The sequence below is a fragment of the Pundamilia nyererei genome, unplaced genomic scaffold (assembly GCF_000239375.1).
Source record: "Pundamilia nyererei isolate P.nyererei 1_Seehausen unplaced genomic scaffold, PunNye1.0 scaffold00030, whole genome shotgun sequence".
In the NCBI taxonomy this organism is placed as follows: domain Eukaryota; kingdom Metazoa; phylum Chordata; class Actinopteri; order Cichliformes; family Cichlidae; genus Pundamilia; species Pundamilia nyererei.
The window spans coordinates 576,120-599,850 of record NW_005187431.1 but is presented as its reverse complement, the minus strand read 5'-3'; the positions used below and the strand labels follow the sequence as shown (position 1 = coordinate 599,850).

At 41.0% G+C, this 23,731-nt stretch overlaps 1 protein-coding gene across 9 annotated transcripts in view; it reads right to left on the bottom strand.

Moving 5' to 3' along the window:
* Window positions 1-23,731, bottom strand: part of dync1i1a (dynein cytoplasmic 1 intermediate chain 1a) — a 64,634-nt gene that overhangs the window by 11,315 nt on the left and 29,588 nt on the right. For all 9 annotated transcript variants that reach the window (XM_013909752.1, XM_005728745.2, XM_005728740.1 and 6 more), the window contains 6 exons: window positions 21,456-21,555; window positions 21,197-21,322; window positions 8,980-9,126; window positions 6,988-7,101; window positions 6,705-6,838; window positions 6,299-6,443 (listed from right to left, as the gene is read on the bottom strand). In XM_013909752.1, coding sequence (XP_013765206.1) covers window positions 6,299-6,443; window positions 6,705-6,838; window positions 6,988-7,101; window positions 8,980-9,126; window positions 21,197-21,322; window positions 21,456-21,555 — 766 coding nt within the window. The remainder of the gene's footprint in view (window positions 1-6,298; window positions 6,444-6,704; window positions 6,839-6,987; window positions 7,102-8,979; window positions 9,127-21,196; window positions 21,323-21,455; window positions 21,556-23,731) is intronic.

The window sequence follows — 23,731 nt, the reverse complement described above, 5'->3', positions numbered from 1 at the left end:
TTTTTTGGGTTCATTGAGAACATGGTTGTTGTTCAATAATAAAATTATTCCTCAAAAATACAACTTGCCTAATAATTCTGCACTCCCTGTATATGCCCAGAGTCCACTTCATCAAGCGGGCCTGGGCTCAGCACAATTAGCTGTGTCCAAACATCATACACAGACACTATACTAGTCAAACAAACTGGACTTTGGGGGTCAAATATACTCGGGCACAGAACAAATTCCCACACCTTTCTGTGATATAAAAAAGGTCACGATCTTTTGCTGATCAAAAACTCAGATATGTAATACAAACCCCATGTGTCCCACATAGGGTCAGTACAGCTTAATATGTGTGTTAAAAAAAAACAACACACCTTTTCCCAAGCTGACTGTTAAGATTCAAGAAGCATACAAACTACATTCCTTGCAGGTAGAGTGGGAGGAGTGGAAGAGAGGAGACAGGCTGGCTAGAACAGCAAATGAAAGAATGCAGTCTCTCCCTTTCTCTCTCATTCCTGCTCCTTTCTCTCCATCACCTTTACTCCCTCACTCTACGGCAGATCTGAGAGCGCACACTCGCACACACTCGCATACACTCGCACACAAACACAAACAAACTGAGCCAAGCCAATTTCAAGGCTCGATTGAACCTGTTTTCCAGCCGGCAGGATGACAGCAGAGGTCATTTTTCTCCATCTCGCAGTTCCAGCGTTCGATCGAAGTCGTACCTGTTTATGTTCTCTCTCGCTCGCTTACTTGTTCTTATTTTCGGGTTTTTATGACAGCCGGTTACACTGCACGTGTGATTTTATCGAGATAATCAGTCTTGAAGCAAAACACCTCTGTTTCCCATTCAAGGTAACTTTCTGAAATTTGTCCTATGTGTCATTTGGCCGTGACTCAAAGTAATGAATAAACCTGGAAGACAAAATAAGATGAATAAGGCCCTCTCGGTATTATACTGGGTACTCATAATGTAAACTACTATTTTGTCTATATCTACCAATTTTAAGGAAGATAATTTAGGTGAATAAGTCTTTAAACTAATCTTTAAATGAAGCTTAATCCTTGTGGCGCCAAACATGAAGTAACTGGATGTCATTATCTTTTCTGTGCTGAAAAGCTGCAGAGCCTTGACAAGCCTGAAAACCAACATTGAAAAACTGGGCACTGATATTTAGCATCACAGTGAAGCAATGACAAAAAATGAGAACCTAATGCAAGTTAAGCATTCAATCATTTGGATATCGTTGCCAAAAATGCAGGCACCACCTTGGCATTAATAATAAAATATCAAATTGCATTAACTGTCTCGGAAATCAAAATGTCAAGGAGGAAGCCGTTCTCTCAGAAAACATCTCATCACGCAGCCATCCATAGGGATCCAAAACACTCATCTCAGCAGCAGCCAGTCATATAATTTCACCGCTTCTATCCTCGCTGCATTTGCATCTCAAAAATCGCATTAGTTTGATAGTTTTAATAAACATGCGCCCCAAGGGAATGGAGATACTGTCCTTAAATGAGAAATTCTTCCTTCATGCGCTGTGCTGCAAGATCCCAACCAAAACGTTTTTTCTCCTGACATACGCTTGACCATGTCATGGTCAAGATGACCTGCTAAAATTCAAAGTGAGCACAACTGTCTCAACTGGGTTTGCAGAGGATGGTCTGAAAAAGAGAAAGTATTCAGTGAGCAGCAGTTCTGTGAGTGAAAATGGCTTGTTGATGGCAGTGGTCAGTGGAGAATGGCCAGACTGCTTTGAGCTGATAGGAAGGAACGATGTGTCGCAAAGCTTGAACTTAACGCTGCACTCAAAAGACCTTTGGGATGTGGTGACATGGGAGATTCATATCATGGATGTGCAGACACAAATTTGCTGTAACTGCGTGGTGCTGTCATGTCAGTATAGACCAAAATGTCTCAGGGCGTTTCCAGCAGTGTTTTGAATCAATGCCACAAAGAATTAAGACAGTTTTGAAGGTAAAAGGGGGTCAAACCTGGTGGTAACAAGCTGTAACTAATGAAGTGACGAGTCAGCGTATCTACAGATGTTCACCTGAAATATTATAAACGCTCGCTAACAATCATCTGACCCGACAGAGACGCAGGCCTTTGATTACCTTCTTAAGAACAGCAACAGTGGAGTAATTGTGCTCCATCCAATCATTTCGTAGATGCTGGTTTTGGGGTCAAGCGTGCAAGGTGGTTCAAGTTATGCACAATCATAAACCCACTCCCAGCCGTCGCGACATCTTCACACTCTGGCCGACTCAGAATGGTTTCACTAACCACAATATTTGCACCGCTGAGTGTAAAAACATACGCAGACGTCTGTAGGACGGCCTTTTTGAACCGTGAGGGCAAACGCACGTGAATGCAGAGGAAATTCGCTGCAAACGTGCATGCGCGCGTGTGTTCAAAACAGTTTGTGATGCTTATGATTGGAGGGCTGAAGGCAAACCTCGAGGGGATTTTAGGCAAGCAAAGGCAGCTTGCTTAAGGTGTACCATGAGGCATGTGTGGTGTGTCTGTATTTACACATGCACACACACACGCGCACACTCAGGTATTCCTCCTGCCCACACACAAATATGGGTTATGTGGGATAAGAGACAGACACACATTCCTGTGGTGACCCTCAAAGGAAAGGGAATTCCCAAATCCTGAAAAATAACACACTCTTCTGATGAAAATCCACAGAAATGTTTTAATATGTGTCACGGGACCCGCTGCACAAGACTTATGGACTGGCTGCATGCTAACATGGGCTAAAAGTCATCAGAGTGCTTTATTGGCTGTCACAGCCAAGAATGAAAACTGTAACTGGATCCTGCATAAAGCTGATATGCAATATGAATTATGTATTTTTACTACACCAAGGAGGTATGCCTCTGATTTTGGGCTGTACACGATATCACCCTATGCATGTATGTATCATGATAACCTCTGTAATTCAAAATTAGCATCAATTTTTACTACTAACCATTAACTGATTAATAGTAAAAACTGATTGTCACATTTTCTTTTGTTATTTGCACCTCAGCTTTAATTCATATTCCTAATATCAATCTTCTTTTAACCTCTTGGATCGTTCAGGCCTCAGATAGCCTTCATCAGGAACACACACACACGTTTAAAACTTTTCATTTTAATGCTGACCTTGACTACTCTCACCTTACCGCTTTTTGTGATTACATTCAGCAAGCCATTTATCAGCTAAGGTCTCGTAAACAACCAGTCTGTGATGCCCTGGCAACCACTGGTCATTAAGGAAAAACATATTCCCTGACTGGTTAGTGAGAAGTGAAATTGGTTGCAAAAAGCTTTGGATTGCGAGTGTTTGTAGAGAAGTTGGTGTCTTCCATGCAAAATTACAGGCAACTGTAACAATTTGCTAGCTATCTCTACTATTTATACAATCAGCTAGCAAATTCAGTCACTAGCCATAAGCTAGTAGCCAGAAACATTGCCTAAGATAACAATTTCCAACAATCATTCATAATAATAATTCTAGCTAGCTAATTAAGCTATTATCCATCATGTTTCTGGCTTTATTGTTAGTGAATGACATCCCAACTCACCCATTAGTTCCAGTACTTCTACTACTAGCGATAACTTTAGCTAGCTAATGTAACCTTATTTTCATTTTTTGACCATTAGCAGTTTTAATTATTCATACCCTCAAATTTATACATTGTACATTTCTACAGCTTTACTGTTTCTAATCAAGCCACTCATCATAATCATATTTAAATTCTACTTAACATTTTTCATATTAGTTGTGGCTAATTGTTCCATTTACCCTGTGGTTACTACATGAGTATCCATTTCCTACACCTTTCTGTGCAATATGTCATATACACCTAAGCCAAAACTTCTGTTTCACCACCACAGCAGTGTCCTTTCACTGTATTAGCCGAGATTTTTATTTTATTTTTTTTTTATTCACCAGCCTTACTCTGACAGAAATAGTGGCTGTTTGCTTTTTACCGCTTCTGAAATGCTGCCAAATGGAATTCATAACACTGGTTTGAAAGGAGAACAACAGCACTGAGAGGATGAGGTCACTCAAAACCAGCGAGAGGAGGAGCGCCCACCTTTAGAGTGGGTCTGACTTAGGTTCACTAAGTGTGCCTGCAGACAGCAGCCAGCACTATCCCATCAGTGCATTTGTGTTTTGCAGTGATAGTTGAGTAGGAGGGACACCCACACATACAAACAAGGGACTTTCACACATGTACACCCAGGACAAACCAGAAAAACACACACATACAATACACACACACGTCAGATTAGGTGCAACAAGCAAGCCTTAAATAAAAAATAAAAAAAACAGATCCTACGCTGTCTCTCAGCAAAATATTTCTACGGAAACTTGAACAACAGCTGACAGTCTCTTTGTAAGTGCAAGTATTTGTAGTTTCATTTAAATAATGGACTACTGGAAGATTAACTAACTATAATTACACTTATAATAGGTCTTATTAATTGAAGTAAGCTAAGAATCGTGTGTGGAGCTGTTTGTGCTCTTGTGACTTTTGCCATTGGAGGCACACATTTCTCTGAAGCAATGTAGACATCTGACATCTGTAATACTAGTGGTTCACCTGCTGTCTCCAAAGAAAGAGCAGGTTAACTGGCTCTTACTAGAAACAGAGCGCAGCCTAAGAGGAAATTGCTTGACAGGCTGAAACCAGGTAATAATAATAATGATGATGGTTACTGATGATTAACACAGACTGTATATATAAGATGGATGCAGGCACAGCGATGTCACCCACTGGTTTTGGACTCTGTATTTTAAAGCTTCAATGTTAGTGTTTTGGCTGCTGCCATGCTGTTTTTTCAAAGCCAGAGGTAACGTTAGCAGCTAACATTAGCTTAACAAGTGGTTACATCCATAAACCCCACCAGTGCAATGCACAGGCGCACGTGCGGTTTTCTGAAGAAGAAAGTTTTCATAGGACTACATCCATAACTCAGTAGAACCACCTTTAACAGCAATAATGTGGACTAATTGTTTTCTGTGTGACTTTATCAGTCTCTCACATCATTATGGAGGAATTCTGGCCCATCCTTCTTTATGGTGTTGCTTCAGTTAATTGAGGTTTGGATGGATTCAATCAGGTGGACATCTGGACTTTGGGCCATTGCAATACCTTGATTTTGGTGTAGCTGCAGTACTGTCAGACAGACGGCCTCATATTTGACTCTAGAATACTTTGGTACACAAAGGACTTCATGGTCGAATGAATGACTGCAAGGTGCCCAGCCTAAATCATGCCTCCACCACCGTCTTTGACTGTTGGTATGAGATGTTTGTGCTGATATGCTATGTTTGGTTTTAATACCAAACATATTCACTTTGGTCTCAACTGTAGAGATGTTGCTCTTTACTCAACAAAACGGATGCATAAATTCATTTTGATTTGCTGTATCACAGAACATCCATCAGATAATCGAAAACTCACCAACAGTGCCGACACAGTGAAAAGGTCTGGTTCCAAGACTCACCGTGGTAGGCAGTAGTCATATCAATGGAGATGTACTCAGTTACACAAACTCCATTACTCAGGTCGAGTCTCTATATCTTAAATGTGAAATCTATGGGAATGGAGTCCCTTTTGGAGCACGCCTCGAGTGGCACCTAAAGGAACTGCAATTTTTTCCACTTCTGTGTTGGGATCATGTTTCACCTCCAGAGGCTGCTTCTTGTTTGACCTGAACACTTTGATCGTCCCCAATTTGATGTTTTGAAGCTGGAGGTGAACAGCGAGTGGTGGCTCTGTCTGAGACACAATGATAATACACGATCGTACAGTATCACAAAGTAGGTCTTCCTAAAACGTATCCCAATTTACATCGGGGGCATAATTTACCAAATCAACACTATGTTATATTAACATAAGAGCTGAAAGTACAAATTAGAACATGAACTCATAAATGAAGTTATAAATGAAGTGAGCTCATAGACTGCAGATTTTCTATGTTATTAGCTCTGGAGGCTAAAACCATCCTTATATACAGTCTGTAGTTAGCAGTGAATACTTTCCCTACAAACGCACACACACAGAGTACCCATATACGCACAATAACAGCTTATTCAAACATATATGTAGAGAAACACACAAGTTGTACGAGACCTCTCTACTCAACCTTCCCTCTTCACTAGTTCATTCTCTCTCCCTCTCAGGATCTGCTTAAAAACCTCTTGGAGGTCACAATCAACCCCCCGCACAACCTTTCTTTCTCCACATCCCCTCTCTCTTGCTCCCTCACACACACTAACACACACCTCCCACATTGTACCTTGGTGCTCCAGAGTTTGACGGTCCAGTCGAACGAGGACGTGATAAAGAGGTGGGAAAAGTCGACGGTGCCCACCGCGCTGTGACAGCTGATGCCTGTGACGGGCCCCTGGTGGCCCTCAAACATCTCACAGATACCTGCCTTACTGGAGAGGGAAAACGCACAAGGCAACATCTGGAACTGCGACCATTAGCCCAAAATTCCCTCCAAAAGAGGGAGAACTTCATTTGTAATCACATTTTAAGTTTTAAGTTACTTAAATGTAATCTAATTTAGGGACAATCATCCTCTTAAACTTTGCTAATGTTATAATTATAAATTATATGAGCACTGTTTCATACTCAGCAGACGTTTGGTGAACTTTAATGCATATCTGTGTTTAAGAATACATGTTTCATTAACCAACCTGCCATGTCTGGATGCAGTGTACACAGTGCCCTCCTCGCTCCCGACCACATAGTTGTTAACGTCTCCCGTGGGGAAGGCCATGCATGTCACTGCCACGGGTTTGGATTTATTGTACACCAGTTCCATGGTCTCCTACACACATTATATTAGAGTGGATATAGCATAAACCTGCATTTTTACAACAAAAAAACAGCATTAGTGAGTGAAAAAGTTCTTTTTTTAAATGCTGCTGGCAGGTTGTGTGGACTGCTTCACTGATGTGCGGTAAGAGTTTTGTGTACCTGAGGCTGGGAGAGCATGTCCAGACTCCAGGAGCACATCCTGCCGTCTGTGGACACGGTGATCAGGTTGTTGGCGTTCTGTGTGCCGACCACATTCACGCAGTACACTGGGTGCTAGACAAACACACACACACGATCATACGCAGAGACAAACAAATGGATTTGGGTGAAGATTTACCCGTGCACAATACAAAAAAGCTGTTATCAACTGTAGTATAATTACAACAACATCGTTTAGGATAATACATTGTGATCACATTATAGTTCTTAATTATTAGCCTCTTTGAACTGAAGCATAACAATTTCTCTTGTACAAAAAATAGCTGAAACAGTCCTAATTGTAGCAGGCTGTCAGCAGCATCACCATGTCATTAATTGTGATATTCCACTATTTATGAAACGAATAAACATTGTCCTGTAATGATGACATGTTTTTTCCCCTTTAGCACATGATGTCATTAGATGCTTTTTGGGGCCAAGAGATGCAGACAGCTCACATGCCAGTGTGCATTCGTCCTTTTAAATCACCCTACGTTTCAGACATGTGCTGCTGTTCAAATCCACGAGTGTGTGAAGCCATTATATCATTACTGAGCAGTAATTGATTTGTGCGCCGGGTCGCACAAAGAATCCATTCAGCAATCAGCACCATGCTAGCAAGCTGTACCCACTAACGGGAGAGTGGCAGCCTCATTATTAGAGCCCGCAGCCCGTTTAAAGCTACAGTATGGATGGCATGTAACAATGTGTGTGTCTACTGTAGCTGTGATTATAAACAAGCTGGGTTCTTAAGATATCGTTAGTTTATATTCAACAGTAATTTGCTATAGCTGAACTGAGCTGCTCTTTCAGTTATGTCTTGCTTTTATCAAGTTTATGTCTAAGTGCAGACAGACCCAAGAATACAGATTATCATATAAAAATCATTCAGTGTAATTGGTGCAATCAAAATCTTTTTATCATATTCATACGTCTGAATTTTTGGATTAAAAAAAGTGTTTCTCTGCTTTTTTTTCCCCATGTTGGCCTAAGTGTATTTCAACACTTTTAACCAAATTAACAATTTAGTTTTCAGTCACGTGACTCACACAGAGCTCTGAAGAGCAAAACACGGTTCCAACAACCCTCCACTAAAATTAATTTTCAATCAAAGAACATTTAAATGACCTCTCAAAAGAAGATTAATGGAAATTGGGCACTTTTGATCCACATACAGAATCCACTGCAATATTTTAATCACTAGAGAACAATTACGTCCCTGCTGGAGATCCATTTTAGCAGTTTCTTGTTGTGAATGCTCTTTGTTGCACTGCCGTCAGGATAAGAGTGTACAATAATACACTTTTAACAGATCGCTATTTGTAATTTGGATCTCAGGTCTTTCATTTAGGAGGTGAAGAACAAGAAGATCACAGTTTACAAAGCAATAGTGAGTGCTAATTAGCTAAAAATGACCTAGCTTATCACTCTTAGCTGTTTGTGTCAGGATCATCATACTCGGGGAAAAGATTATCAATGCACATGGCAGCAGATCTGCGATGCTTGCTGATTTATCACAGATTGCATGTAATTGCCAACTTGACCCCATCTGAAGGCCGCTACACAAAAAACCATAAATCCACTGCACACGGTGGCACTAATTTTGGTCGTGGCACAGCCTTGAGCAAGGGTTTTCCCTAGTTTGATTATACTGTGAATGGCTGTAGAGAAGGATGGACTGGTGCAATGTAACTACTCTATGATTTAAGGAGCTATCCAGAATTTTGGGTAAACAATCCTGCTAAAAAATAACTGTTAAATACTGAAACTGTTCTGCCTTCCAGGTTTTAATAATGATGTGTCATTGCAGGAAAACTACACAGTAAGGAAAGTAATAAATAATCTCCTGCAGACGTATTGCTGTTAATATCACAATTCTAATTGTAAAGCAGAGATAAACCTTTACGTACTGTATGATAAATGTATCATACTGACAGTTTAAATCATCCTTACAGTGTGTGCAGCAGCAGACAGAGGGGTCCTCTGGACAGGGGTCCGGCGATGACTGCGATTATCCCACAGGACTATTTGTCCTGAGTACGTCCCCCCCACCACCAGGTTGGGATGAAACCTGGCAAAGCCCACAGACACCACCGGAGACTAAGGAGAGAAAACGAGACAGGAGAATTAGGACGCATTACTCAGATTCAATGCTGGTGTTATTTTATGTAACTGACATTATTATGAACTGAATGCAGATGGTAGAAAAGCCCAGAGGAAAAGATATGAACTCAAAACGGTAACACTTGGCTGGGTGCGAGTGAGTGCGAGCAATCAAGACATCGTGATGGGTGGCATACGTGGGGACACAGATGGAGACGGAGATGACGAGTGTGGGCACTGTGAAGGTCCGCTGAGGAGACGAGAATGGGGTGATGCTGGGGTGGAGACCAGACAAAGAGGGAATTGTGGTCCTCCTTCGCTCCCCAGCCGTTTCACATTACAGCATCAAAACCCCAGCAGCCACTGGAGCGCTCACCGTAGGCTCCGTCATGACAAGCGCACCCTTGAACTACCACCCCCCCTAGACGCTGTGTTTATTGAGTTTTGGTTCCTCTTCGGTGCGCATCCCATAAGGGCTTCTGCGTGCAACAGCTAGCTCCCCCTGACCCAGAGCCACTGAAGCTATGAGTTATGAGAAAATTATTTCAGCATCCTGCAGCATAGCGCTACAGGAGGTTAACTGGTGTGATTCACTGACAGATTCATCAGAACCAGTAAAAAAAAAAAAGCATAGTCCTGTTGAGAGGGAAATAATTCACAGGCACGACAGAGCCAACAGAGCAAAGCTCACAAACACAAATCACAACTAAAAACAGTAAAGCTAGAACAACATGGAGGGTGCATTTCGCAAATGGATCGTTGCCTCATGCAATCGTAGATTTGTAGGAAGGAGCGCTGGTGACAGTTTTAGTGTTCATGAAAACTGTATGTCAGATGTTTTGCTGTTGAAACAGCAGCTCATAGACTGCGTGGAGACAAAACTCTATCAGAATCCTCCAAAACTCATCACTGCATTAACAAGGCAAGACCTAGGATACATCTACAACAGTTTAATTTATAATGATCATATAAATAATCCATAAAAGAATAAACCACAAAGGAATTTGTTGGGTATTGTTCAACCGAGAACAATATAAGTTTGTACAACAGAGACTGTTATAATGCCTTAAAAAGGTGACAACTGCTTCAAGTGAAACTATGTTAAGTTTAGCTAAACAGTAGCCACCGTGGCCACAAGCAGTAATTATGGGATAAAGGTAAATGCTAAACAATAGAAAGTACTCATAATGTCAGTTAGGCTGGCTCAGCCTGCAGGAGTTTTGGCTTTATTTATACCTATTTATGACTATCGTGAACATCTGCCAGGTTGTAGCAGCAAAAATAACGTCTATAAGTGGTAAAAAAGCAACAAAGTACGCTAACTGTTCCTTATCTTATATTGCCGACTTGAATCTAGACAAAGGTGCATTAACCATGATGGTTATACCTGGTTTGTACCTTGGACTCTCATTATAACTCCTAAGTCTCTACATGTTTGATTTTTTTTACAAATTAAAATTTCTGTTATTAGAAAAATGATGAGAGAGGCATGTCATAGACTCCATGTGCCAAGTAAATATACAGTAGTAAAGGTATCATAGTGAAAAACACTAATTGAATGTATTTTGTTTATAGCGTAGAAAGATCCCACTACGTCTGCAGTAGTAAAATGTGCTTATTTTTCACTTCTTTTTTTACTTCTCCCTCTCTCCCCATCCCTTCCACCACACCATGTGCGAAGCAGCCAACTCCAAACCCCAGTTCATTTTGAAAGGAGACTGGAAAACAAACCAAAGGCAAAGAAAACACTTCACGCTCTTTTATTTCTCTTTTCTGTTACTTCTGAGGAGTCACGGCTTCCAGCGGCACGGCTCGGGAGTCACTTCAGATGTCTAGACTCAAAATAAACGAAACTCTGGTGGTAAAAACTAAAGGTGCTTTTCGGCTGGCATGAAGGCTCGATCTGAAAAGTTTATTTACACAGTCCGACAAAAAGGGGATCGAGGCTAGAGGCTTATTAGTATGAATTACTAAGCAAGACTTGACAGCTCGTCCAGGAACATCTAAAGCTGCCTGATTAACAAAAGATCACCGGTGCACTGTATGACATGTTACACGCTGGATTAAGCAATATACAATCATGTGCTTGTGTGTTAACAAATCATCAAAAAAAGAGAAAAAAAATGTCTGGAATGATGTTTTTGTGCTGAAAAGGCAGCTATTCTCAAGCGCGCGGAGGTTTGTTTCTTGGCTGTGATCACTCTAATGACCCAGAGTTTCTCGGTGACCTTTACCCTCTGTGGTCGTCTCACAGGCTGCTGTTTGAGGTCTGTTCCCCCTCCATCAGACTCCATCAGTGGGCTAATAAACCATAGTCCTGCACCCTTTGTCATCTCCGCACACAAACCCACACACATCCGCTTAACATGCACATGGTTCCACCCCCACAACCATCTGTCTCAAAACTCCAAACAATGTAAGAACTCTTGGCTCCGTTTTCTTCTTCTATGAAGAAAGGTTTGACAGTTTGAGCGCAAGCAGGGGGAACAGCTAACCTGCCTCGTAAAAGCATCGCTCATCTGAGGTTTTAGTATCTTTGTCAAGGTGGATTAAAATATAAGCAATCTCATTAAATTCACATCTTTCTAGTAAAGACCAAAGCTTCTTTTATTATTTCCTCCAACAAAAATTAAAAAATTAACATGTAATTCCACAAGAATATACAGACACAAACGTAAAACATCAGTGCCGTCAACACCCTAAATAAACATCTCTACCCCACATGAGTAATGACAAAGAGAAACTAAATCAAATCAAGGAACTCCTCTATTTGATCCATATGTTACTTTCAATCGTAAGCCCTATCAGTGTTCCCATCTTAAGAGGAAAATTCCCGACTAAACTCTGAATCCCCTCTTTGAGAAACCACAGGTTATGCCATCATTCCCCTCATGTGCTGTCAGGCTTAGTGAAAGAGCTACTGAAAATTAGCCCCGCTTTGTCCCAGTAACGCACTATGAGGCGTCTGCCAGCAGCAACTTGGGTTTAAGATTAAAGTCATTCTCCCTAAATTCTGCTAATCAAATGTCACATCAGCACAAGTTTGAAACTTGTATCCGTTTTAAATCTACTGCATGTAATTAGGCGTTGAAATAAGATCAATTTGCCGCGTGCTACAGTATAAGCAAGTTTATGATTTAAGCTAAATGTGAACTCGTTGATGGAATCTCGATTTCAAAGTCGGAGGAAATTAATGTCTGACTTTATATATTTGAATTATGGGAAGCATGGTTATGTTTTGGCTGGATTTCTGTAATCTTTCTGTAATTCTGTCTACTTTTTATTCATTTTTTTGAATCTTTGCCATCGAGACTCAAAACATGTGTTTTGCATATGTTAAAGGAAAATATTTCAGTGTCTAAACATGACTGCATAAAAGCGGATGTATCAATCTAGTACTGCATTAACGGTCTCAAGTTCTGGGAAACTTAGAGCTCGTTCTGGGAGAGTGTTACTCGTGTAATGGTTTGTAGGGACAATTTACAGATGTCACCAAATGGTGTCACATGCATGCAAATATCAAGTTACTGTTTTGAAAAGAGGACAGCTATGCGGATGCAGTCACAGAATGTCTGTGAGTGATTGTGTCTGTTCAAAACAGGAAGTCTGTAGGTTGCAGCTTCTGAACTGCTCGACCAAGCAACATGAGTGAGTGATGGAAGTCATTTGCCACAGGAAACCAAAGACAAACAATGAAACTAGAAGTGTCTAGCTACATTTTATTATCATAAATATTCACTCACACAATCTAAATCATTGAATTCAGGTGTTCCAATCACTTCTTTGGCCACAGTGTATAAAGTCAAGCACCTAGGCATGCAGACTGCTTCTATAAACATTTGTGAATGAATGAGCTCAGTGAATTCCAGCGTGGTACCGTGATAGGATGCCACCTGTGCAAGTCCAGTTGTGAAATTTCCTCATAACTAAATATTCCACAGTCAACTGTTAGTGGTATTATAACAAAGTGGAAGTGATTGTGAACGCCGGCCACATAAAATCAAAGACAGTGTTCAGCGGACGCTGAGCCACATAATGGTCAGAAGTCACCATCCTTCTGCAGATTTGGTCGCTACAGACCTCCCATCTTCGTCTGGCCTTCAGATTAGCTCAAGAACAGTGCACAGAGAGCTTTATGGCCATGCAGCTGCATCCAAACCAAGCACAATGTAAAGCGTTGAATGCAGTGATGTAAAGCACAACATCACGGGACTCTAGAGTAGGGAAGATGTGCTTGCTGGAGCGATGAGTCACGCTTCTTTGTCTGGCAATCCAATGGATGGGTCTGGGTTTGAAGGTTGCCAGAGAACAGTACTTTTCTGACTGCACTGTCTGAAGTTTGGTGAAGAGGATATTATGGTGTGGGGTTATTTTTCAAGATTTGGGCTCAGCCCCTTAGTTCCAGTGAAAAGAACTCTTAAGGCGATCGTGGCTCAAAGAGTTGGCAGTTCGTCTTGCCGGTTCGAGCCCCGGCTCGGACAGTCTCGGTCCTTGGGCAAGACACTTAACCTACCGCCTACTGGTGATGGCCAGACGGACCAATGGTGCGATATGGCAGCCTTGCTTCTGTCAGTCTGCCCCAGGGCAGCTGTGGCTACAACTGTAGCTTGCCTCCACCAGTGTGTGAATGTGAGAGTGAATCAATAATGGCATTGTAAAGCGCTTTGGGTGCCTTGAAAAGCGCTATATAAATCAAATCCATTATTATTCATTATTAATGCTTCAGATAATCCAGACATTTTGGACAACTTCATGTTCCAACTTTGTGAGAACGGTTTGGGAATGTCCCCGAAGGTACATAAAGACATGAATGAGTGAGTTTTGTGTGGAAGAACTTGACTGGCTTGCACAGAGTCCTGACCTCAACCCAATAGAACACATTAGAGCAGAGACTGCGAGCCAGACCTTCTCGTCCAACATCAGTATCTGACCCCACAAATGCACTTCTATAACAGTCAAAAATTCCCATAAACACTCCTAAACCTTGTGAAAAGCCTTCGTAGAAGAGTTGAAGCTGTTCGAGATGGTCTTCTGCATACCCTGGTCATAGCAGGCAGTTATCTGAATTACTGTTGCCTTCCCATTAGGCAGTCTGACCATTCCCCTCCGAGCTCTAGCATCATCAAGGCATTCTCATCCACAGAACTGCCTCTCACTCGATATTTAGTTTTTCGCATCAATCTCTATAAACTCTAGAGATGGTTGTTAGAGAAACTCCCAGCAGTTCAGGAATTTCTGAAACACTCAGACCAGCCCATCTGCCATCAACAACCACGAGAGGCACATAAATTGGAGTTTTCCCCATTCCAATGCTTGGTTTGAACTTCAGCAGGTCACCTTGCCTACATGCATTGGGTGGCTGGGCCTTTTAGCTCTATTTATCTAGCTATCTAGATAGATCGAGAGATAGATAAAGAGAGATATTTTTTCTTTAAATCAGCCTAATATAAATGCAGTTCATGTCTTCTATGGTTTTTATAGAAGCAGTGGGACTGCATCTCCATATCACTGCTGTTGCTTCAAAGCCTGACATTTCATTTCCAAATGCAGAGTGGCTCTTTGGGTGGTTTTCATCTCACATGCAGAGCAGGTCAGACACCTTCTGCGTCATCTCCTGCTAATCCAGATGGACAGGATTTAGGGAGTTATGTCTCCCGGAAGAAAAGACAGCAGCAAGAGTCACTTTGGTACATTATATTATGCTTGAGATAAAGTGGGGAAGTTTTACAGGGAGATACTGTGGCAGTAAGAACAGCAGGTTCCATTTCTTTCTTCAGGCAGGTTCTGCACACATGTATCATCTACCATATCACACACAGGCTCCCAAGGCCAAGTGTTTCTGGCAGCCTTTATTGTATCAATAGGAAGTGTTCTGTATAGGATAATACACACAGGGTACACCGTGATGAAAGATGGCACCCAGCAAGGGATTAGAGATGTGTAAAGGAATGACATAAGAAGAAAGAAAGCTACAGAGGGGCAAACAGTCTTTCTTTTGTTGCCTCCGCCTCTCTTTTGTTCTTTCCTCAGGCAACAAACTGTTGCTCAAGTCCACTCGGGCAGGCAGGAATGAAGTGAGAGTGCTAGGTTGAGGAGAAACGGGGAGGGGGCCTGATATGGCACGCTAGGCAGTATATCCTCCCAAACAGATCCACTCTCTAGCCTCATCCCACTCCCCCCCCAAACCCACCATCTGCCTCACCGCACTCATCTGTTTTCCACTCTGCCTTATCAGGACCAGATGGATCCGACTGTCTTTGGTTGCATCCCGGCTTCACAACCACCTTTCTCCTCCCTTTCTCCCCCTGGCTTCACTCGTTTATGACACCCCACAGATTTTGTCACTCTGTGGTTTCTGGCAGGGAGAGAGGAATACCAAGCCAGAGTCTCCATTTCATCAGGCAAAGAATTGAGCGAAAGCATGAGGAGGCGGCTCTGGGAACACAAACAGGCCTTTCTTTGCCTGCTAGAGCTGGTTTTCCTTTATTTTCCATATCTTGTTTGTTTGCTAGGTTCCTATATTCACTTGGCCAATGCTGGTGTAATGTTTATTGATGTTGACATCTCAGGTTTTTTTAAGGTATTTATGAGAACGGCTGAAAGGATTAAGTTCTGATCGATACCGTTAAAGTGGTACAGGATAAACAAATTTTCCATAAAATTCAACGCTTACTTTCTGAGAGATGAAATTCCATCTATTGACATCTAATCACAATGGGAAAACTTTTTAAACTCTCCACACAGACACTGTTGGTCGGTCGATATCAAATACTGGCACATTGTCAAGCCTTCTGAGGCTTTTGTGCTTTTGTTGAATTTTGTTCACCAGTATAGCTGCACATGGGTTCAAACTCACTCAAAGACAATGAATAATGCTGTCACATATTCCTCTCATTCCTACTCCCTCTACCCTTGCCCTACCTCCTTCTCTCCTCTTTGCCTCCCCCACTTCTCTTACCCAACCTTTCTGGAAGTGCCAGAGACTCAAGAACGAACGCTAGGCAGCAAGATATTAATAAAAATATGACTGAGTGCAATGGGATATGACAGTAGCGGCAGGGGTTGTTACAGGGAGTCTTGTGGTTTGGGGGGGTTCAGCAGAGGCTTTAAGTCAAACGGTCTCTTTAATGTGGTATGACTTTGCCCACTTGAGAGGCTGGTGTGAAGTTACAAGATTGGACCCAACTGGGAAGGGGTGATGAAGGGTCCAACTGCTGGGACAGGCGTCGTGAGGGGAGAGCACACTGGTACCAGAATCCCCAGCAGAGGCGGACCCTTTACTGAGGAGCTACATAGATCAGTGGCTCCTAAAGTGAGGTCATGAAGCTACGTTAACCGATCCCCACTACGCCGTTTCGTTTCATATACAGTTTATTCACTTTTTTGACCAAAGCAGAGTTTGATAACAAAAAAAACAACTGCATTTATATTGTGTGCTGAAAAACACAAACCAGAACAAACTACAAAAACCACACTTCCAAAGAACTGGGACACCGTGTAAAATGTCAGACTTTGTTTTTCACTGTGACTTCGGGTTTTGACAATTATAAAAACAAGAGTTAATACTTATTCATTTGTTTCATTTCCTAATTTCCACAGTCTCTTTCTGTAAACAGGGTTTTAAAACATCAGAAAAAATTCAGTTTCATGTTAAAAATCATGAAAAAGCGAAACAGTTTCCAAAAATGTCTCACAGCATAAATGTGAAACAGTTTTGACATATTTTCAATAGCACAGCTAGTTAGTACCACAGTTAAATTATTCTTTATTGGAAAAAGTACTTGGAAAAACAGTAAGCGGCACTAGATAAGTACATTCAAAAAAGAAAGGTGTACTTAAGAACCAAGGAAGCTGTGAATAGCTGTGATAGAAGAGTTAAAAAAAAGTGGTCACGCAGCAGCAAAGCAAGAAGAAACAGAAAATGAAAACAAATCCTTGACATTCCTGTGACATCTGTTTATTACACATACAAGTGTTTCATTAGAATGCAATATTACAGTATTGCTGCACACTGCCAAAAATATTTGTGCATGGTTCCCTGAGTGCATTGCCCAATGTGACACTAAGACTCCTCCCAGAATCAAACTGGGAAGTATCCTTCACAACACCAGCACATCAAGAACAGAGACCAACAACGAATCAGGACTGGACTGTCATGGCTGGGTCTGTGACCCAGCATTTTGAGTTCATTATATATTGTGTATTTCTGTTTAGTGTGGGGAAATGTTAAGTTGTTTTCTATCAGTTAGAACTTGAGTCTTTGTGTTTTGTAATTTATTGTTTGGGTTAAGCTCGTCTAGCTCTCTTACACCCCTAAGTTGTTCAGCCTTAGTTCTGTTTATTGGATCTCCTCATTTCCCCTTCCCCTGGATCTTAGTCTTGTTTACACTTTGTGGCTCAAGAGTTGGTAGTTCGCCTTGTAATCAGAAGGTTGCCGGTTCGAGCCCTCGGTCGTTGTGTCCTTGGGCAAGACACTTCACCACCTACTGGTGATGGCCAGAGTGGAATTGTGGAATTGTAAAACGCGTTGAGGGTCTCGATGAGCGCGATATGAATGCAATCCTTTATTATTTAAACCAACTGTTAACTGTATATTTCTGTACATTGAAGTATTATTATTCATATTGCCGGATTCATTGACCTTGTTTATAGGTAATTTCATTGTTTAATAACATTAAAATGTTCCTAATTTAATGTATAAAAGCACTTGAAAGAGGCAAAATCCCATTTAAAATTAGGGCAACAAATTGTATTGTCATTACTGAAAATAACCGTATTTTCATGTGAAAGTTGTTTTCTGTTATTTTCTGGTATTATTTTGGCGCCCCAGCTGCCGGAATATTACTGTTTTTTTAGGATTTTTTTTTTTTGTAGATTAACATGATCAGCCTAATTTTATTCCATACCTTAATCAAAACAGTAAATGTGGGATTATCATTTGGAAGAATAGTGCTTCTTCCCTCAAGCAGAGCACTGGAGACTTCAATCAATGCCAAAACCAGTGCATTAAAGTTGTTCTAGCAACACATAGCTGATACTATGCATATTTCTAAATAAATCTGCCACCAGTCTGTAGTGTTAATTTGTCCTGATGCTAATAAAACGGCACTGAAAAGAACTGAGATTCCGCTCAAAAGAAAAGCATGAAATATTGTATTTTGACACTTTATAACTTCATATTCCTTTAAAATGAAAAAACAATGATTAGCCACTTTAATAGATAACCCATGAAATGCATTGCTATCTCTGTATTACCACAAGTTCCACTTTTACAAAGCTTCACTTTCGGTGTTTGTTGAAAAAGATCATGGATGCTGAAAAGATATATTTCAACTTTATGTTTACGTTCATAGAGGAGTGTGGTGGTAGAATAGATTCCACTACATTTAAAATGTTTATAGAAGTGTTTACGTTGACATACTGTACATGAACTAAAGCAAAGTTTAATGTGACATCAAACAACAACAAAAAACAAACAGAAGCTGTTTTAATAGTTCACTTAAGGGCGGAGCTTCTGTGCTGGAGCCACTTAGAGTTCACAGGTGTACCTAATAAAGTGGCCAATGAGCTTGACCTCACTGAAACCCCATCTGAAATATGAAGCCTCCCATAACCCACTACTTTTTACAATAAAGCCCCTGCTGGATCCAGCCTCAACCACAAACCCAAACACTCAAATACCAGCCTGCCCTGTCATTCTTTTGTATCCTACACACACACACACACGCGCGCACACATAAACACCATGGTCGTTACACATGCGTACAGCAAACATACAAACACGGGCATACACATATACAGTATTCATCTACCTATCCATTCATCAGACGACAGCAGCTTCTGTCTGCAAAAACAAAAACCGGCTAAGTGTTGCCAAACACTGACTGCCAACAGCAGCAGTGTTCACCAACCCGACCTACAGCATGTGTGCACTGCAAGAGTGTGGCCTCTCTGTTACTCTAGCTAAAGATGGCAGGTGAAAGGTGACCAGAAAACGAAAGAAAGGGGAAGAGGTGCTGAGCCCTGTGGTTTTGGTGGGTTAAAGAGCACAGCATGCTCACATATTAAAAGCCATCTGACACGTAGCTAACTAGAGTAGCGACTCTGTTTGCAAAAGACACCGCAGAGAGAAAGCGAGTGAGAAAAGCAAGCAGTCCCCTGACTTTTCTTCTACTTTCTCCCCCTTTGTTTTATCCAGATCCAACAGTGACGTGAGAAGTAAACGCTGACGTTAAATGGTTTCTTTCTTACTTTATCGCCACTTAATCTGCCACTGTTCATCCTTCCTTGAACGTGTCATGTAAGACACGAGGTGTGGTGGTGAAATTTGGTGGGTGGGGGCACTTTAATGTTTTTATTTGCTCTCAGTTGTTTTCTTTTCTTCGTCAGCATCATGTTGTGTAATGCACAGCTTTCCAGTAAAGGCTCAGATAAAACAAATCGCTCCGTGTGGACAAGTCAACACTGTTTGTAGTTGTTTGTCTGTTTCTGATACAAAGTGAAATTTCCCAGTTTTTCAGTGCTATTCGGTGTGTTCCCGTCACTGTACTCACTTTAACTTTTACAGTTTTATTGCTCCTTTTAATACACAGAGCATTTTATTTGCTGCTTACACAAATATCCCTGTTCCCAAGCATCTACTGCTCAGTGCCGACAACTTGCAGATCAGCATGCTCAGAAACCGCACGCTGTTAATAAAGTCAGACAACGTCCGAGAGCCACATGGAAAAATCTACAGAATCGCAGAGCTACGAGATGCATAGCTGCAATCTGTCCGTACAACCGCATGAATTTGAGCAGCAGAATAAATTATGGTGCAGTAAAAGAATGGAGTGCTTCAAAAATCCATTACAGAACTAGACTTCATGTTGAAATATTTGCACACAGTGTGTGGTATGAAGGACTACGTTGCTCTGTTTGTTTCTTTTGCTTTAAGTTTTTAATAAACCTTGAATGTGCGAGTGTGCGCGTTCATGTCTGACATCACTTTAAACAGAAAGGTGACCGCTTATAGCATTTATACTATTACAGATGTATGTCTGCTTTTACTGTAATGTGCGTAAGGAAGATTTCACCTCAAAATAGAGCACAGCCTGGGTGGGCTAACACACTCAGTGCTGGATTAGGAAGTGGTAGGCCACATCATTTTACTACTGACACATCTCTACGTGGCCCTGTGGGAGCTGTGAAGGTCCCCACAGTCAATCGTTCCACCTCCCCACCTCCTTCCATCTCCAATTCTCCCTCCTAAAATGTATTATTTTCATTTGCAATTAACATCACAAGCATAAATTAGTTTCATTTCCAACAAAAACAGAGCACAGTCTCAGTTCAGGCAATACATGAAGTCAAGTACAACTGCAATGACAGCAGGTCAGCTGATGTCATTTTCAGCCCTCATCAGCTGAAATCCATACAACTGCCAAATTTCACACAGAGTACACTAAACTGCTTTATCCTTCCTAGGACTGCTGCACATCTGCAAGCCACTTTGCAACCCACATTCATGCTTTGCCTGACTCATGGCCAGAACAAAAGCTGGACGTGCCACCGTCAAGAGGTTCATTAAGTCCCATATCGAAGCCGTGAAATGAGTGTTCTCACCACCACCATCTTGGGTTTTTTTAAACAAATGTAACGAGGTCTGACTATCAAGCCCTTTTGCTAATGATTTGTCAATTAAAAGCCAGAGAGTACATCCTGGAAAATCCCACTTTCTGACGCTTACAATAACCTCTAGTGGTAGTGTAAATATATATTTAGTTTAATCTCACAACATTCCAACCATTATTGCGTAAAGAAGTAAAAGCTGTAAATTACTCGATGGACATAAAGTTGAATTCATAAATGTATTAAAAAAAACTCAAAACAAAGAAACTCAAAAGAAAGACATAAGAGGACCTCTTTTGTTTAACATGACTTTTCTGGGTTAGAATACTTGGAAATAACCATCCAGACATTTAAGACAGAAGTGGCAAAACTTAACCTGCAGACGTCTGACATCAGGACTGGCATCCAATAGTTCTGGAAATAGATGTGAGACTTGGCCAGTGTATGTTTGACGTACCTGACAGTGAAAGATGTACTCTGGGGTGGCCTTCTTAAACTTGATGTTCCACACCAGAGCAACACCGTCTGGTTCGTGTGGAGCATCCTCATTATTGTTATAGGAGGCAACCAGCAACTCGGGATACTGAGAGAGAAAGGAAAGGCTTACAAGACGGGAAACATCCAGAGAACGATATGAAAAAAAAACAAAAAACCCAACAGAGACATGGTTCATTCTTGGCAAATCTTTTACTGTTTGGAAAAGTTTCAGGCCTAACCTGAGGGGACCAGTCGAGGCAGGTGATCACACGATGTTTTGACCAGTGCTCGTCATAGAAGAGCCTACTGAAGGACAGACTGGAGCCACTGCCCAAGTCTCTGGAAGAGGACAGTGGAGAGAAAGGTCAAAGGTTGCTTCAACTCAGCTTGGTTCCAATAGCAAAATCCTTGCCAGAGTTAATAAGCACCTGCCAACTAAAAAACTGACTTCATTCTGATGAAGTCATTTGTGATCACTGGCAAAGTAACTCCTAGTCTGGGCTTTACCAAAACGTACACACCATAGTAACTAGGGTGAAAGGGGAGCAACTTATTTTCTGCTGGCACAGCCACTATTTTAAAGCTGAGACTATTAATTGATTAAATGCCCTTTTGAACTGTACCATGTGTACTGTTTTACTAAAAGTGTAAGTTGCATTAGAACCGAGGCAAACATTCATTTTATAACGTTTACAAAAGTTTTAAAGAGAAAAAGAAACCAACATAAATGAAGATGTGTTGGACTGGCTATGAGTGGCACAATAATTTTAGGGTTGTTCGGCCATTCAAACCCATGCCATGAAGCTCCCGGTACCCAATTTCTGTGCTGATGTTAATGTTAATTTGGAAGTTTGGAGCGGGGTCACCAAGCTGATGAGTCGGCATCCTATTACATAAAAAGTGAGCTCTTTAGAACAACCAACAAATAGTCTGTATGGTTAGGTGCTTGATTTTATACACGTGTGACACTGACACTAAAAACGCCTGAATTCAGTGATTAAGAGATGGGGCTCAATACTTCTGTCCATATATCTAATATCAACTCTACAAGGGCAGCTCTCCAGTTGTAAGAAGTTGTACAAAATTCTAACAAAAATCATAATTAAGATTTCTTTGGTCAGTTTGGACAGTTAATGATTAATTTAACAAACCATGATCCATATCTTATTAAAACGGATACATTGAACTTTGAATGAATGAAAAACAAATAAATGAAAAAACACATCATGATAGTGGGAGACATCACAGTAATGTCTGGAGTTAAATCCAGACTGGGAGCTTCCACAGTGGGATGTCTGCAGACTGGCTGAGATAACCTGAGCAATCCGTAGAAAAAGGTACCTGCAGACAGCTGTTAATAATTTCACAGGCTCATTTATGGAAACCTGTCAGTTTTACTTCCCACGGACCTTGATGGCTGCAGCTTCCCGTTTAGTCATCTTGGCTTGACATGCACTAAGTGGCAAGTGAGTTTCAGGTTTTAGGTAGAGACAAAAGTACATTGCTTTAAGGGTAAGGTGTGAGCTCGATTTATAACATCAAGGGGGAAAAAAAACAAAACTTCATAGCAACAATTAATGTAAAAGAGTCATTTTTAAACTTAAAGCTGACTCATCACCTGGACAAACCTGGAGCGTAAATTACCACGCATTATGCCCACCAGTATGTGGATGATATCTGTATTGTCTGCAGTACTATGTGAGGCTGTATGTAATGAAAAAAGGTAGTGAAATGTAGGTTGTTACACTTTCAAAGCACGTCCTTGAGAAAAGAATAAAAAAAGGAGGGCTGATGTTGAGCACTGAGCCATGGCCTGTTTTAGACTTAATCTCTATTTGACCACAGGCTTCATGTTTCTCTGTGGCTGCAGTGGTCAAAGTTGAAGTGAGTCAGTAAAAGCAGCATTCTTCTATAATAGCAGAGCAGTATACTAAAACAGCTTTGCACTTATGACTCTTACAACTTCGACCAACACCTCCATTTAGAATAGAATAGAATACAATAGAATTCAACTTTGTCATTGCACAGGTACAAGGCAACGAAATGCAGTTTGCATCCATCCAGAAGTGCTTTAGCCATGATATAGATATATTACAAATATATATTAGCAATAATATAGATATGTGAGTATATTACAGAAATGGGTCTATTATGGTATGTTATAATGTACACGGTATGAAGTATGTTATGAATATGCTATAACTACAAGTATGTACAGGCTGTAGTGAGTACAGGCTATGTACAGAATATAAATATGAACAACTATACAGAATATGAAATTAAAAAAACTATACAAAAATATGAGATATACAGCTATACAGAAATGTGAACTATGCAGTTTATAAAGAGTTGTAGATTTTAAAATTATCGTATTGTAGAGAATGATTATTTACACAGAATTATACAGTAGTGCGGTTAAGATCAGTGAGATATGTGGATAATTTCTACAGAGGCTATATAAAGTGCTGGTGGTTGTGAGTGGTGGTTCAGTCCATGTTATTATTGTGTGTTTGAG